The 16,391-nt window shown below is 38.6% G+C and overlaps 2 protein-coding genes across 5 annotated transcripts in view; one reads left to right on the top strand and one right to left on the bottom strand.

The window, feature by feature from the left end:
* CUL1 (cullin 1) overlaps positions 1-12,637 on the top strand; it is a 54,161-nt gene extending 41,524 nt beyond the window's left edge. The window contains exons 10-22 of the mRNA XM_087766298.1: positions 722-829; positions 924-1,030; positions 2,197-2,245; positions 2,785-2,916; positions 3,479-3,596; positions 4,626-4,702; positions 5,470-5,601; positions 6,970-7,062; positions 8,385-8,432; positions 8,526-8,608; positions 10,158-10,263; positions 11,068-11,181; positions 12,076-12,637. Of these exons, the coding sequence (XP_087622424.1) occupies positions 722-829; positions 924-1,030; positions 2,197-2,245; positions 2,785-2,916; positions 3,479-3,596; positions 4,626-4,702; positions 5,470-5,601; positions 6,970-7,062; positions 8,385-8,432; positions 8,526-8,608; positions 10,158-10,263; positions 11,068-11,181; positions 12,076-12,156 (1,248 nt within the window). The 3' untranslated portion in view covers positions 12,157-12,637. The remainder of the gene's footprint in view (positions 1-721; positions 830-923; positions 1,031-2,196; positions 2,246-2,784; positions 2,917-3,478; positions 3,597-4,625; positions 4,703-5,469; positions 5,602-6,969; positions 7,063-8,384; positions 8,433-8,525; positions 8,609-10,157; positions 10,264-11,067; positions 11,182-12,075) is intronic.
* A 2,286-nt stretch (positions 12,638-14,923) lies between these two features.
* Positions 14,924-16,391, bottom strand: part of EZH2 (enhancer of zeste 2 polycomb repressive complex 2 subunit) — a 51,258-nt gene continuing 49,790 nt past the window's right edge. For all 4 annotated transcript variants that reach the window (XM_087737751.1, XM_087737761.1, XM_087737734.1 and 1 more), the window contains 3 exons: positions 16,256-16,336; positions 16,058-16,142; positions 14,924-15,259 (listed from right to left, as the gene is read on the bottom strand). In XM_087737751.1, the coding sequence (XP_087593877.1) occupies positions 15,199-15,259; positions 16,058-16,142; positions 16,256-16,336 (227 nt within the window). In that variant the 3' untranslated portion in view covers positions 14,924-15,198. The remainder of the gene's footprint in view (positions 15,260-16,057; positions 16,143-16,255; positions 16,337-16,391) is intronic.

Raw genomic sequence — 16,391 nt, 5'->3', positions numbered from 1 at the left:
TTGAAGACTTCTAGCCTTTTTAGTCTGTTGTATAGTAGCTGCCCTGTCTGCTTGGTGTTGTAGTTGCCCTTCGCTGTTCCTACTCTGACTCCATTCCATCTTTATTGAGATGCAGAGATCAGTAATTACATATAGGACTCAGTCTGTGAGTGCCTTAAACTTGATGTTTATTGGCATTTGGCTGTCACGGGATGTTGAGCAGGTGATTTTAAGAACTGTCAATAATGACTGCGGTCTCTGTACTGACTTGTACCTGTTGGGGATACACCTGTTACATTCTTACTACAGATTTATTACGAGGGTTTCTTCTGCCTGTTGAAAACCTGAGGGTTTTCTTCTTCTGTTTGGCAGTTGTTCTTGAACTGCCATTTTATGATTGTCCAGCTGTTGCAGCTCTGATTCGAATTAAGCTTATGTCTTTCAAAATGCCCTTCTTGGAAATGTTTGCAATGATTGAGTAAATGGTTTTGTCTTCAGTACTGTATAATGTAGTACACTCTGCACTCTGGTTGTTGTAAATGAAAGCTTGTGCTAATGTCAGTCAGTCCTGGACATAGGACCTAAACTAGTCTGGATACTATTTTACCTTTAAAAGATTTTTAATACTTTGTAGACTTTCCCTGTAAAAATTTGCTTAGGCCAGTGAATAGCTCCATTTTGGAGGAAGTAGAAAGCAGAAAGTCAACAGGTTGCAAAAATCAATCATCTCTCTTTATTGCAGGATCCAAAAATGTATGTACAGACAGTGTTGGATGTCCATAAGAAATATAATGCTTTAGTCATGTCTGCATTCAACAATGATGCTGGCTTTGTGGCTGCACTAGATAAAGTAAGTCTTTGTAGTGGCATATGGTGAACACTTTTTTTATTTTTCTATTCAGTGTTTTGTTTCCCAAAATTTCACTTTCTTTTGTGATTTATAGGCTTGTGGTCGATTTATAAATAATAATGCAGTGACAAAAATGGCTCAATCATCCAGTAAATCTCCAGAGCTACTGGCACGATACTGTGACTCTTTACTAAAGAAAAGGTACGTCTTCAAAGACAAATTATTATTTCAGGTTGGCTTTTGTTTTAAAAGGTTTTAGCATATGAAGTTTTATATTGTGTCTTCACAAACAGAACTTAACGGTTCAAGAAAAAATAATTATACCAAATTCTGAATACAAAAATTTCAATAGGGCTATTCCTAAAAATTAAATGGAGTTTACTTTTCTTTTTAAAGAAGAGGGGGGAAATAATAGGAGATCTAAGACCTTTCTTTCCTTATAGGAAACTTAAGTTCTATTTTTTTTTTAATAAAACAGAAGGGTTTTTTAAGTTTGTTGGGGTTTTTTTTGGTTTTTTTTTTTTTCTTCCCAAATTTGAGCTGTGTTATGTTGTAAACAAAAGATGCACATTCCCTTTTTCTGGTAAAACTCTTGCTTTCCTCCTGTTGTTTCCTCTGTATCTTCTTCCATCTGGGCAGAAATTGAGGAGGACAAAAATTTGCTTTCTAACCTTTCATGGTTCATAATTTAATTAAGGTATTTGGCTTCAGATGATTCAGCCGCTCATACATTCAGTTGCTATCAGATGGGTTCATACTGGATTGGTGTCAGTTTTGTCACTGGCAACTTTTCTAGCTGTTTTGGGGGAGGAAAAAATCCACCACCAAACAACCCAAAACCAGAAGAACTTGCTCACTTTTTCCTTCCCCATCCCCTCCTGCATTTTCCCCTTTATAAATAATAGCTTTCTGATTTGGGGTATGCCTGATGGACAAGCATGATATGGCAGAAAACAACGTGGTGCCACCTGAGCTCTCACCCAGTCAAGACCCAGCTCTCTGAGCTGTTTTCTTTTCACCGTACTAAGATAAGAAATTAAGATAGCATTTAGCAGCAGAAAAAAGGTAGGAAGAGAGAGATCTATGTTTAAGCCCATAAATCCTGAGAAATATCAGGCTATCAGGAAGTCCTGAGCAATTCATGGTCCAGGACTTCAACGTATTGTTTAAAAATCGTGTACTTCAGAATTGCTTACATGTGAAGTAGTTAAGTGTTCGTTTCGTTACACTGTTTCCTCTCTAAAGAGTCTTTGATCCCAGAACTACTCGATCTGTGTTCCTTTATTTATGAAATTTCCATATACATCCATATGTTGTTTTAATTCAGCAGTTTTGGGACTCCTTAAAAATGCACTTTTTAATTGCAGCTCAAAGAATCCGGAAGAAGCAGAATTGGAAGATACACTCAATCAAGTGGTAAGATGTCTATAAATACAGTTCTCTTCTGTGTAAGCTTTGAAGAGTTAGTAATAGTCAATTGTCACACAAGTCAGATGAGAGAAAATATTTTAGTTGGTATGTTTGATTTCATTGCTTAATATTTCAGCTTTTCAGTAATAACTTTCATCTGTGTGGCTTGTTGGTTGTATTTTTTTAATTAAAAAAAAAAAAACCTTTACAGCAGATTTAAAGTGGCTAAATGGAATTTATGCTTTTACTTCATTTTTATATACACATATAATATAAATAATTTCTACAATATATTTTTGTATAATTACATATATGTACTACATATTTATTCATATATAAGGCTGTACATGTGGAATATACAGTTAATGTGTTTAAAATAGTATCCACATTTAAAACAAATGAACACCACCACCCCTCAAACAAAAAAAACCCCTGCCCTTAAAAACTTAAGTGCAAATGAAGTAGCTACTGCTACCGCTTTTTCAAGATAAATGCTTAAATAGTTTTGGTTTTTTTTTTCTTAAAAATTATCTTGGCTTTTCCAGATGGTTGTCTTCAAGTACATTGAGGATAAGGATGTGTTTCAAAAATTCTATGCTAAAATGCTGGCAAAAAGACTTGTACATCAGAACAGTGCTAGTGATGATGCTGAGGCAAGCATGATCTCTAAACTAAAAGTGAGTATTCCATGACTGTCCCATGATCTGCCATATTGCAGGTCTTTAGGCTGCCTTGGAAAGCATTGATGTATGTCCTTTCATTTAATTGTTTTATGTACAATAGAAAAATACACAACCTAGGTCTTTTTTTGTCTTTTTTTTTTTTTTTTTTTTAACCTCCTAGGAGCTTGTAGAGCATGTCTGTCTAATGGAGTTAAGATGGATTTAAGCTTAATTATTCTTACCCAAATGAATGACATGGATGTAATTATCCAAGGGAATGACTGCTGAAAAGTTGCTTAATTTCATTAACCCTTGTTCATTCAGGGTCAAGCAAAATATGATCTAATACTCTTAGTAGTCTGTTTCTTTGTGTGTTTTGTTTCATTTTTAAACAAAATTTTCTTCAGTTTTTGATGACAGTTAAAGAGCACGTCTAGTTGGGATCAGTACTTTGAGTAAGGGAAATACTGAACTTTATACGTCTTCTTTTAAGAAAATAGGCTCTGATACTTTTTCATTCTCATTCTCCAATGTCAAAAATGTGTCTTGCTGACCTATCTGTGCTTTTAAAATACAGCAAGCTTGTGGTTTTGAGTATACCTCCAAGCTGCAGCGGATGTTCCAAGATATTGGTGTAAGCAAGGACTTGAATGAGCAATTTAAAAAGCACCTGACCAATTCAGAACCATTAGATTGTAAGTAATACATTTACCTAAGTTACCGTTCGGTAGTTTAGCTTCCTCTTATTTCTACAGAGATAACTATATGAGGGAAATATTTGATTTAGACATCGTACCCCCCGAAGTTAGAGTTACTATTATTTTGACCAAGATAGCTAGGATTTTTAAATTAGTCTTTTAGATCTGTACTTTGTCTTCTAATGGTACTTTATGTCTTCTGTCATGGGTAGCCTCCTCCTGATTTTGCAGATCATGTTTTTAGGTATGTAATTAAATCAAGCTGAATCCTGTCATTTTGGGGGTTTTTTGTTTGTTTTTTTTTTTTTTTTTGTTTTGTTTTTTGTTTTGGTTTTTGCCTTTTTTTTTATTGGAGAGATGTTTTTCTTTAAACAATTTTGATTTTGAGCACAACATGGCTTCAGCTTATACTTGTGTAAAAGTATTAAGGAAAAAAGGATGTTGTATATTAGGTTGTTAGACAGCTCTATCACTTTTTTGTAAAGAAATATTTTTTTCGTTGAAGCACATTGAAACAAATTCTTTTAAGAATTGATAATTAATTGTTGGATTACATTTAGAGTTGTCTATTGTCAGGCTTAAATTTCACTTAGGTTTTGTATTATTCTTACTAACTTGTCCAAAATGCCTGACAAGTATAAATGTGAAATGTTGGAGTTGTGTACTGTGGAGCGATGAGTTTTAGTTACACATAAAAATGAACACTTATGACTTTTACATTTGCATGTTGAAAGAGAAATCTGTTGTGGGGGTAGAAACAGGGTAATAACTTCTACAAATGAGAGAGAATTGAGTGACTGTAACAGTAAATGTAAAGCTCTCCAACTGCAGCAACACCTTACGTGAATTCCTTTGTTTTATGGTCTGAATAAAAAAAAAAAAAAATTGCTTAATGATTTTTCACCATGTTAGTTTGAGCAAAAGGCGGAACCATTTCTTGTCTGTGTTAGAACTGGGACTGTGTGTTTGACGAGGGGGTGGGAGCAGGGAGGATAACGCAGCTCAGCCTCTTCGCCTCTCTTCCAGTGGATTTCAGCATCCAGGTGCTGAGTTCTGGATCGTGGCCGTTCCAGCAGTCCTGCACGTTTGCTCTGCCCTCTGAGGTGAGGCGCTTGCGCTTGGTTCATCCAAACGTGGAATGATCACGCCAGAAACTTGTTTTGCAAGGCTGGTGTCTCCTCCTGTTTTGTTGTGTGTCGGAGAGGACTGGAAGTGTTTCTGGTGTTTGCCTATTTGGCTGGAGGATATTTGGAACAAGATAAGCGAGTAAGGTAGTAGGAGGGAACTGTGTGAAAAATATAACTGTTTTCTCCTGTGGAAAGACCCAGGTTAATGAATCTTTCTTCAAAACATTCAATAGTAACTAAAGCAAATCTTTGTTAGTGTATTTTTCTGTGTATACTTTTATTTAAGAAACTTTTTCTTGCTGTTGCTTCGGCTCCATCCAGTAAAATCTTCAGATATTATAATCATTCGTTTTCTGTTGAGTGCTTATCCAGAATAGACAAGACATGAATGCTTAACATGAGAAATAAGTTTAACTGCTGTTACCTGGAGGACGAAGGTGGTTAAAAGAAATCGCCTTTCTAGCATTGCTTAATGTATCATAAAAGGAAGAATGGAACTTAAATGCTTGTTCAGGTTTGTATTGTTAATGGTACTTTAAAGGGGAAACTCATAACAAAGGGAAATTTTCATCCAGTCTGATGAATTTGAATACCTTGGATTTCTGTTTGTCTTATTCGGACAACATGGCAGTCAAGGGTGATCAGATCTGATTCTCGTTTGTTGGTTCCAGAGCATGTTCTAGTAACGGTAAATGAAGGTAAATAATATTCTTAATTTATTTATTGTTGTTGTTTTTATACAGTTAGAACGGAGCTATCAGAGATTTACTGCGTTTTATGCCAGTCGCCATAGTGGAAGAAAACTAACATGGTTGTATCAGCTGTCCAAAGGGGAATTGGTTACGAACTGTTTCAAAAATAGATACACGTTACAGGTAAGGATAACGTCATGCCAATAGCATCACTTGGTGATGATTGCATTCAGAGGACTGGATGCAGCTGCTCATTTAAAAGGCATGCGTTCACGCTCTGCTCCACTGCTCTTACATTATCTGGATGAGCTGCTCAGCCTCTTTCCTCCTCATCTGGAGATAATTGCTTTTCCTTACTTTAAAGGACCGTTGTGCAGATAAATGTGTTTAAAATGGTGAAGTGTGTAGATGCTGAAGTAGTGAAGTTCATGTGAATACCTGTGCCCGCACACAAACTAATTTTAATAGATAATACAGTGAATTGAGCTGTATTTTATTTGTATGTCAAAATATTCATTAACAGTATGTAATGCTGTATCACAATCAAGTGTTTTAAATCATTTAATTCCTTAATTGGGGGTCGGGATCTATGTTCATATGTATACACACACATATATGTTTAGCTACTATTCACAATGCTTACATGCATTCGTTAGCTTTATTCCTGTGAATAATGCTACTGTCTTTAAATAAAGCAAAGCACAGGTGCAAGACCTGATGGCTACAGATCTGTGTATTAATGAACTGAACATAAATGTTAACCCTCCCCAGATGGTGGTTGGTGTTATGATTAATAGAACCTTTATTATGTTTATTTACTGTACTGATACTTAAGATCTATGTTTAAAAGAAAATTGACTTAGAAAAGGGACTGTATTACTTGTGGTTTAAACAGGTGTTGAACCGCATTGTGTGAGACAACTTCAACCTCTTTGCCTAAGCTCTCATGCTGCTTATGCTTTCCTGTCTGCTTTCTCTCAAAAAGTAGACAGAGGAGGGGAATTCACAACAGTGAGAAGAAACAAGATAATCTTGGACTTTGAACGTGTCATCAACATACGTTAACCCTGTGGTGATAGACGTGAATAAGCCACTGATAGCTGCCTTGTTTATAAATTTGGTTTCAATATTTTGCTGGAGTTGGGAGGATGAATTCAGTAGTCTGTAGGTTTTAATGAAGATTAAATGGGTAAGCGTCAGGGAGTGACACAGGAAAATAATTTAAAATTATATTGGCAAGTAGAAAGATAAGGCTTTGACACCATAATAGAAGATTTGATGAAGTGCCTGCAGCTAGTTAAATGGTCATAATCTTGGGGTTTATGTTTAGATAATGCTGGAAGGTAGAGGTCTGGTTGTATAAGTAACGTCAGATTTTCCTCTGTTGTGTAATGATTAGCGCTAGTTGGCTATTGTCTGTTGTCCAAATATTCCAGTGTATGTGTTTAACTGGTGAATTTCAGGCTGTTCAAATTCAGAAAGTATGTTTGTTCATTCTCATTTTCTGATTTCCCCCCTCTCCCCTTCATTCTCTTTTTTTGGATCTGTTAGGCATCCACATTCCAGATGGCGATTTTACTGCAGTACAACACAGAAGATGCCTATACCGTGCAGCAGCTGACAGACAGTACTCAAATAAAAATGGTAGTGACTTTGCACGTTTTACCACACTCTTGTGAACAAGTCTTTTGGTCTTCAGGGCTCTTCCTGCTATCGTAAGAAATGAGGATTAGGCATGCTTGAAGCCAGAGTCGGTTTCTGTGCTGAAGGAGAAAGATGTGCTCTATTCTTGGTCAACTTAATTTCCCGGTTTACTTTCCTGTCATCATAACTGCCTAGTATTCTGATGAATCTGAGTGTGTATATACTCCTGTTCATGACTAGAGTGAATCGTCTAGCTTCCTGCTGATACCAAGTTTTCAGTGTTTCGCTACGTACATTTTAATATTAAAAGACAACGTTCTAGGAAAAACAGCACTTTCCCTAAATCCCTAAACGGATCTGCGCATCCGTTCTTTACATCTCAAGGCTTATATACGTGAACATAGTAAAATCTGCCGTTTCATTGGCTCACTCTCTCTTGTGGAAAAAGTTCCCGCCTTTTCTTTCCGAGTAGACTTTATGGCCTACAGTTTATTTGGTATCTCTGTCCTTTATTAGTAGGTTTGAATCAAGCCTGCTGGGACTTCTCGAAAGTTAGGCAATTCCTAGTCAGTGAGATCTTTACTTTTAGAAATGCATTTCTAGAAAGTTACTGCTGATGATGGTTGACAGTAAACCCAGAAGTCTTAGGGGGCTGCCATTTATTGTTGATGCTTGTTTGCAGATATAGATATATATTTATTTATGCAAAATAAATATTTGGCCCAAATTATGATTGGACCAGAATAAAACTCTTTTATACAGCTGAAAACTAACTGCATGAAACCCAGAAGATTTCCACTGTGGTAAAATAGCAGCTTTGCAAACCTGCGCGGAACATTGACAGTAGCGTAGCCATCTGGTGACTGACCAGCGACAGTAACCAGAACAGATCCCTGGTGTAAGCAAGAAAAGAAAAATACGTTAATCGGAAAGCAGAGGGTACTTGCTTTCTGCAGTTTAAGCTTGCCATGGTATCTATATTTGCATGGTTTGGGAAAAATTATTTCTTACACTTATAAATCTGCTTGCAAAATAGCTCCTAAAACTGCAACTGGAAAGATGTGTTGTTTGGAATTAGTCTTTCTAAAAAATTTGATGTTATTTGACTGACCGCAAGGGGAATATGTCCTAACACCCAAAAAGGGCCGTATTACATTTTATTTCTATGAACTACATTTTTACTGCTTTTTTTTCCCCCCTCATTTTGCAGTGTTCTGCACTCACTAGTTGTTAGTCTAAACATGTGTATTCTTGTTGAAATATTTTAAGTTAGAGAAAGGTGCTGTCTGTCTGCGCTGATAATATTTTCTATAATTTTGTAGGATATCTTGGCACAAGTTCTACAGATACTGTTGAAATCAAAATTGCTCGTAAGTACTCTTGCTCTTTTATGACCTGCTTAACATTCAGCAAAATGTGTTAATGAATATTTAGTTATTTGTTTATTTTATTTATTCTTGCAGGTTTTGGAAGATGAAAATGCAAATGTTGATGAGGTGGAGTTAAAACCAGATACCTTAATAAAACTGTATCTTGGTTATAAAAAGTAAGGAGAAACTTCAGCAGCATGTATCACTTGTGTATAATGGGTAGCATCCTCCTTCTCTGCTTTCAAAATACGGGTAAAACCTAATACACCTGGGATGAAAGCTCCAGAGTTCAATTGCCAATTCAAATACAGATTCAACGTGTACCAGCTTTGAAGGAGAGGGTTGGCTAGTAAGGGGGGTGGGTACAATTTCATCTGTCTGACTTGGACTTTGTCACAAAGTCTGTCAAGGCCTGGACATATTTTCAGATGTCCTTTTTGTTCCTTGATTCTTGCCTAATTCTTGTATAATTTATTTCTGGTAAGAAATTGTGCTGGTTTTTACTGAGGTGCATGATTTGCATGCACTCAGCAAAATACACTATATTTTATAAGGTTACAGTAGTGTACAGTGACCAGCAAAGGTCAAAGTCTTAAATGTTCATCCACTAAAGATAACATGAGAAGATCAGCAGGCTCATTTTAGAACTTCAGAGTGTACAGTGATTTGAAAACTTAATAAACATGACTTTCAGTAGTTTTTATTACCTACTTTACCCAGTGTTCCTTTCAACGTTCGTACATTTTAAGCTGTTCACAGTACTGTGGTGACTTCTTATCATGCTTACTGGACCATAGACGTAAACACACACAAATTCAGTGAGGAGTTAAGTACTTCCTGAAGATAAGATCTCAAGTGAAAGAAACATTTTAAAACCTTTCCTTGTACCTCACTCTTTATCTGCTTTCTTCCCTCCTTGACCAACAATTAAAGGTTTGAGACTTCACAGTCAGTTACGTTAACACAGTGATGGAAACAGCTCGGCGTTGCTACGCTGTGCGGCTCGGTGGTTCCCAATTTATGCTGCACGAGACTATGCTAAATAAATAACAGATCCCCTCTCCGCGGCAGCGTTCCCCAGCGCAGCCAGCAGGCTGAGGAGCGCTGCCCTGCGCTCCCCGCTGCCCTGGCGCTGAGGCTCCTTCCCCGCTTGGGACGCAGCGCCTTGTGTCGTGGGCTCACCCTGGCACGACCGCAGGCACTGAGGAGCACGTAAAAGCAGAATTCAGTTTTACAGAACAAATGGATTTTTCCACATAATGGTCAGACTCCACCCCGTAAATCGAAGTGGTGGTTCTGTTTCCCCTGACTTTCTTTGTCCCCTTCACTGACTGGAACCTTCTTACTAAACATAGGAGTCTTCCAAATGTAGTGTAACATATTGAGCTAATTTGACCTAGCAGATCACTAGGTTGGATTCAGTAAGTCGTGAAATACACGAACAACCACCAAAACGGTATTTTGGTTTTTTTCGTTGGTTGCAGTTTTTTGGTTTTTATTTACTTATTTGAACTTGAATAAGATTGTCTAAAATTTTAGACAGAAGTGCCCAAGTCCCCTTTTGTTGTAAAGTAATTGTGGTGGTGTGGCTGTTATTTTAGAGTTGGGTTTTGTTTGGGTTTTTTGGTTTTGATTTTTTTTGTTTGTTTGTTTGTTTGTTTGTTTGTTTGACTGGGTTTTTTTAAACAGGCTAATTGTTTTATTAACTTCTGTTTTTCTTCACAGCAAAAAATTAAGGGTAAACATTAATGTGCCAATGAAGACTGAACAGAAGCAGGAGCAAGAAACTACACACAAAAATATAGAGGAAGATAGGAAACTACTGATTCAGGTGACTTGTATTGCAGATTGCTGCCATGCTATGAATTTAAAATTACACCTTTGTAATCCTTTATTGAAGCTTACTGTGGTTTTTTTGGGTTGGTTGGTTTGTTTTTTTTTTTAAATTTTTATTAAAAGACAATGTGCCATTGCAGTGCATTGTGTTGGAGCTGAAAGTAAATTTACAATACTCTTAAAGGCGATATAAGTCTGTAATAGAAAATGTAGAAAGGCGTGATAGGACACTGTTCTTCACATTTATTCTAACATGACGTTGACGAGCGTTCGGGTTCCACGGATGCACGTGCTCATGAGACCTCTGTCCTTGGTGAAAACTAGTAATAATAGGCAGTATGAACTTCACAGTGTTTTGTATCAGATCATTTGGAATCCACTTGAGAAGCAAAGGGCCAGGGGAAGGAAATACAAATGTACTACTAAGAGAGTGTCACAGTAAGGTTAAAATATATATATATATATATATAAAAAAAGAAGGCTTTCTCTTACATAAGTAGTTTCATGTTGCTCTTGGTACCAGTTGGTACTATTGTTACGACTGATTCTAAGCAGAGTAGTTCTTAAAATTCATGTGTCAAAACCACTTCTGATGACTGTATGCTACGTAGAATCTGAGTTCTTAAAGTCTGTGTGAGTAGGTGACATTTGTAGGCATGCTTCTCCCCATCTGGTACTCAGGTTCGCTGTGATGATGCTTCTGTGCTAGCAGCCATGATCTGCTAGGGCAGTAAAATGGCTTTATCCAGAAGGACAAGTAGTTTGCTCCTAAGCACACCTTTCCGATTTTGCTGTGCAGGCTGCTATTGTGAGAATCATGAAAATGAGGAAGGTTCTAAAACACCAGCAACTTCTTGGAGAAGTGCTAACACAGCTGTCCTCAAGGTTCAAGCCACGAGTTCCAGTAATTAAGGTATGTGAGAACCGCATCTCTGAGCCTGTGTTCCAGGAGGTGAGGAGGATATATATAGACAGCATACACGCTTCTGAATTAAAAAGGGAAGCTCAGGAGATGGGAATGGGTAAGGACAGATTTTTGGAGTTGTAAATAAGTAGGAAATATTTTAACCAGAAATATCGTGTTTCTTTTATGGTAACATGCGTGTTTCGTACTGCGGGCAGTGGTAAAACAGTAGCTTGATTGCATCTTTTCATATCAGTGCCAGCTGACAGCAGCCTCTGCTGTGGGCTTACCTCTTGTTCCTGCTCTCCCAGTTGTGGGAGTACCGCTGCTTGTGGGCCACCTCAACAGGACAGTTTCCTGGTCTCTTCTAGAATAACGATGTTGGGGAGGGGGGCGTTATAGTTGTTTGTTGCCATCGGTTTGTTCAGTTGTCCTACCAATGGTTTTTACACCCACAACCAAGGGGTGGTGGGGCAAAAAACAGGCAGTGGAAAGCGGTTGCATGAACTGGCACCAATGCCGCAAGAGATGCAGCGGGTCAAGTTGTGCGACAGGCAGCTGGGTACTGCAGCTGCTGTCTTTAGTAACGTTACAGTAAGCGCTCTGCATCTTGGTTTAACTCTTCATTTGCTGTCTCACTATGAAGTTGCTCAGCATACCGATGATCAGTTGATCTCCCAGTCACTACCCTGGAATGGCATCAAGTAAGCGTAATTCAGTTTAGTCCTCTACTTGGATGCGGGCAGAAACGGGAGAGCGAGTTGCCATGGTTTGTGCCCTTTGCCTCCTTCCATCCTCTACTTGGCATGAAACGCAATGGCCAAAAGTGTTGGAAGTTTGTAGCACCCACAGAGAAGGGCTTTTCTGCCAGCGTCCCACCGCTCACATTTGTTTCTCCCACAGAAATGCATCGACATTCTGATTGAGAAGGAGTACTTGGAACGCGTCGATGGTGAGAAGGACACCTACAGTTACTTGGCTTAACATTTTTATTAGCAATTACTTGACTGTGTGACACTCGGCAAATAGGTATGTGATGGAAAGAATGAAAGCAACGGAACTTCATAGCAGCCACCCTGCTGCCATTTGGACCTCCCTTTTTAATAACTCCCAGACCAGGACTCCCATCAGCCAGTCTCAGATTTACATCAGAACTGCTCAGGATTGATACATTTCAAGTATGTAAATATGGACACCAATGCCATTTAACCTAATTTAAGAACAGAAAGGAATCAAACCCTTCTCCTTTAAGGGTTGCATGCTACTGCATTTAAATCAATACATTGGCTATATGATAAACAGCTGCCATCATGGGCAGCACTTATAAATGTTGGCAGCACTTTGAGAGCGAGTCTGAATGGACCCACGTGTAATCTGCTATGAAAAACCATTTGTATAGTGTGTTTCATTTTTTAATGTGTGATAAATAAAAAAAAAAAATTAAAAGATTTCTGTACAAGTTGCATTTGGTTTTATTGTTTTAAGTTTCATGACTTATCTTTCTAAATGTAAATAAAAGGTATAATGGTTATGAAAGCTACAGAAATTCGTTTTGCTTTTCCTCCTTTTCCCTGTTTTCTGGTGATTTAAGCACATTTTGTTCTCTGAAGAAATTAATTGTCATCTATCATCAAATCTGCACGTTACTTCCTTTTTTTAAGAGGAAACGTCTGTGCTTTGAAAAGAAAGTTGTGATGATTTCACAAGATACGCAGAATAGAAAATACTTAGCATATATGTGGCAATACTCGGCCATCTGAAATTGGGAGCTGTTTTTAGTATTGTTCAGTATGCTATAAAATGCATCGCACTTGCCTAAATACTGCCCTGAATAAATAAGGTTTAGGCTGCCCATTTCTTGGACTAAACCAGAAAATTGAGCGTGTTCCTAAAGATGAATTCCCATTAAATGCAACCTGTGATGGTAATTAAAATATTTTTGAGTGTTACTACACGTATACTGATTGACCAGGCTTCATTCCCTTCTTCTCACAATGTTTTGTGTTCATTATATACATGTGAAACGTTAGCTTTCCACATGTTACAAGCTAAATGCTACCATCCTCACAGGTCTCAGTTTTGGCAATTTATATTTTCTATTCTTGATGCTGAAAAGAACTCGGCTTCTGCAGCCAAACCCGTTTTTTCCCCTTGGAATGTGGGATTTGCTCAGTGTTTGTTCTGGCATGAAGAAAAGGTTTTGTGTTGATACTGTTTTTCTCTGAGGGAAACTAATTTTTCATGGTTACAATTGGGCTTTGACCTACAAAAACGTCTGGTGTTTTTTTTTTTTAAAAAAAGACTCGGCTTGAATTATGGAGCAATATTAGATTTTGTAGCAGGATGCAAGAATGGTAGAGTGACAAAGCGGGCTGAGTGACGATCGCATGCGGAAGGCCAGAAATAACCTGCTCTGAGCTGCCCCTCAAAGCCTAGCCTTAACCCAGTGCTGGTTAAAGCAGTGTTGCTTTGTATACTTTGCGTGCCGTCTCTTGCAGAGCTCTATTTTTAAAACCCATCTGCTGTCGATCCAGCTTCAGACAAGCCATGCTTTACCCAAGCAGGGAGGGAATAAGTTTTGACTTTGGGACTTTTTTTTTTTTTCCCTGAGGTGAAGATGAGGGGTAGGAATTCTTGGTTCTGACTCAGGCTACCACAGAGCAAGGTGGCATCTGCTGTGCTTGAGAGTGTGGAAGCTGGCAGCGCTGCTCTGGCTCTTCCTGACCAGGGCCCGTGCGTTGGAGCCTCCTCAGCGCAGAACGTACGGAGGCCTTGACGGGGTTGCTTTTGCAACAGCGCGTCCCTGTGCCTGCCCGCCCACCCCGGCTGGCGTCGTGTTCCATCTGGCAGCGGGCTGCTGGCAACTCGGAAATAAACATGGTAGCCCTGACAACTAGGTGCCATCTAAACAATTTTGGATAAAAACATTTACTACAAATTTTTTATATATCAGAGAGTGACCGTGCCACTCCGCAAAATAGCGGTTGCTTAGAGATAAACAAGAGCTGCAGCATAAATGGTCTTGGGCTGGTGGATGCAGAAGAGAAATGTACGTGTAATTACTGTTGCATTCATTTTTCAGTTTGCTGCTTCAGAGAAGCTGCCGTTGAGGGTTCCAGTTAAGTGGAGTACCGCTGCCAGTTCCCTTATCAAATGATGCAAATGCATCCTCATCAGTGTTATTTCCGCACCGAGTGAACGGAGTGAAGAGATTCATGGCACCTGCTTGGGCAGCTACGTTCCCATTAAGCAAACCCTGTACCACAACTTTGTCCCAGAAATCACAGCTCTTCTGTTTTTGTTGTTTTTTTTTTTCTCCTCCCATTAAATGCATCTGCTGCTAATGGACAGATGCCTTGTTAGGACTAAGGAGTGATGAGACTTAGCAACAGCAGAGAGAAACTTTAAAAACCCTGAAGTGCAGTTGCTATTGTGACAAGAGGTTAGCTGTAGCAGCAACCGTAGGAGTTTCTAAACTGCAACCGTCACTTCAGAGAATGTGGATGTAGCTTCAAGCCAAGGGTGCATGAAAACTGCAAGACCGCGGCTGTCTTGGGTAGGTGCTATAAGCTGCAGCTCCCACACTCAGCCTGACTGCTCTCTCCTACGCTGGTCCTATCTTCACATTAGTCTTAAATGTGACCTGAAGTAACAGTACAGAAGTAGACAAGCATGGAGGTGCCTTTGCTCAGAAGTTGAAAGTAAGTGTTCACATTGCCGACACACAATTCCAACTCAGTTCCAATAAAAATGAAGAAGTTCAAGTATCCTTTATTCAAGGTTGAAAAAATGTACCACACCACATTATTGCAAAAGTTCATAGGTACAAAACACTTTGCAGCTGGTGAGAAGGCAATAAAAAGTTGGTTTTTTTTTTTTTAAATTTGTTACTATAAATTACTGTTACAGTACTTTGCAAATACAGAATTTCAAATTGCATCATTTTTATTTTTCTAAAATTGCCCACAGTACTAGAAATTCCTGAAGATAAGGCAGCTGTTTGTTTAAAAGAAGAGGTAGCTGGTGTCAAGGGATTTCCATTTCTCTTTCAATGCCCACATACTTAAGGGCATCAGCTTGGCTATATCTGAAATTAAAAAAATAAAAATAAACACCAGTAACACTGAACACTTCAGCTTTGCTGTTCTGACACAACCACACAGCACCACAGCCTGGAATACTCTCCTACTTCCCCTAGTTTCCTCACCAGCTGGGGCCTTTATTCCTTGTGTGAGTTTGCAGATGCAGAACAATGCTGACCACTCAAGAAACTGCTTTTAGAGGAGTTTGACCAAGAGGACATAAAACACTAAAATTCCACACTTCTTCACCTTGCATGTCACAATGCCGAAGTTCATTTTAGCTAGTGCAAAGCAACTGCATTTCTCAAGGTTGACTTACACAGTATCATCACTGGACAGCTTAGTTTTTTTCAGCTGAGATGATTTTAGAGGAAAGTATGAACACAGTCTTGGCAAGCACTTCTCTGTAATAACTTCTTGCCCATTTCCAAACGATACCATAGTAAGAAAGACAGACAGAGTGGCACAACTGCATATTGAACTCTACCTGGTAGGGTTCCCTAGGTAGCACTATGGGTTCTCTCTCCTGTTGTTCAGAAAGTTGTGCCACTCTGTCCGTCTTTGTCACCAAACTTTTCTGTATGCAAGCTGGTTTTGCACAGTTGTTAACCAGCTGCTTTGCTCAAGTCAGTCTTACTATGGTATCTGGCTTAAAAAAAAAAAAAAGCAGGGGGACTGCTGCTCAGCTGCCGAGACCTGAGGTGGCAAGGGGGAAGGCACAGTAATTAATTATGAGCTGGGCAGAAATACTGAAAACTAAACCAGTCTGTGATCGAAAGGAATTACAAAACCCATCTACCAACCTGTAGTCAAAGAACAGTTCTTCACCAGTCTGAATGGCTCTTTTAGCAAATATTCCTATTCTGTGATCACCGTTAACCATCATAACTGTTTAAAAGAAATTTAAACATGTTAACACAAATACTGGTAAGATGTGTATTCTAAATAAGTATCCCACAACATTTCATACATTGCTAAAAGCAAGTAAATTTACACCTTACCTTTTGCATAGCAGTTGGGATTTACTGAATGGTTTGCAAATCTAATTTTGTTGCCCTTGCGTGTTGCATCAACCACAAAATCTAGGGGGAGGGGAAAAAAAAAAAACAAAACCCACAAATGATGGATAGGTCACCT

Source organism: Nipponia nippon, unplaced genomic scaffold (assembly GCF_047370975.1).
Source record: "Nipponia nippon isolate SJK-2023a ecotype South Korea unplaced genomic scaffold, ASM4737097v1 scaffold_1, whole genome shotgun sequence".
Classification (NCBI taxonomy): domain Eukaryota; kingdom Metazoa; phylum Chordata; class Aves; order Pelecaniformes; family Threskiornithidae; genus Nipponia; species Nipponia nippon.
This window is presented reverse-complemented; position numbering and strand designations above follow the sequence as displayed.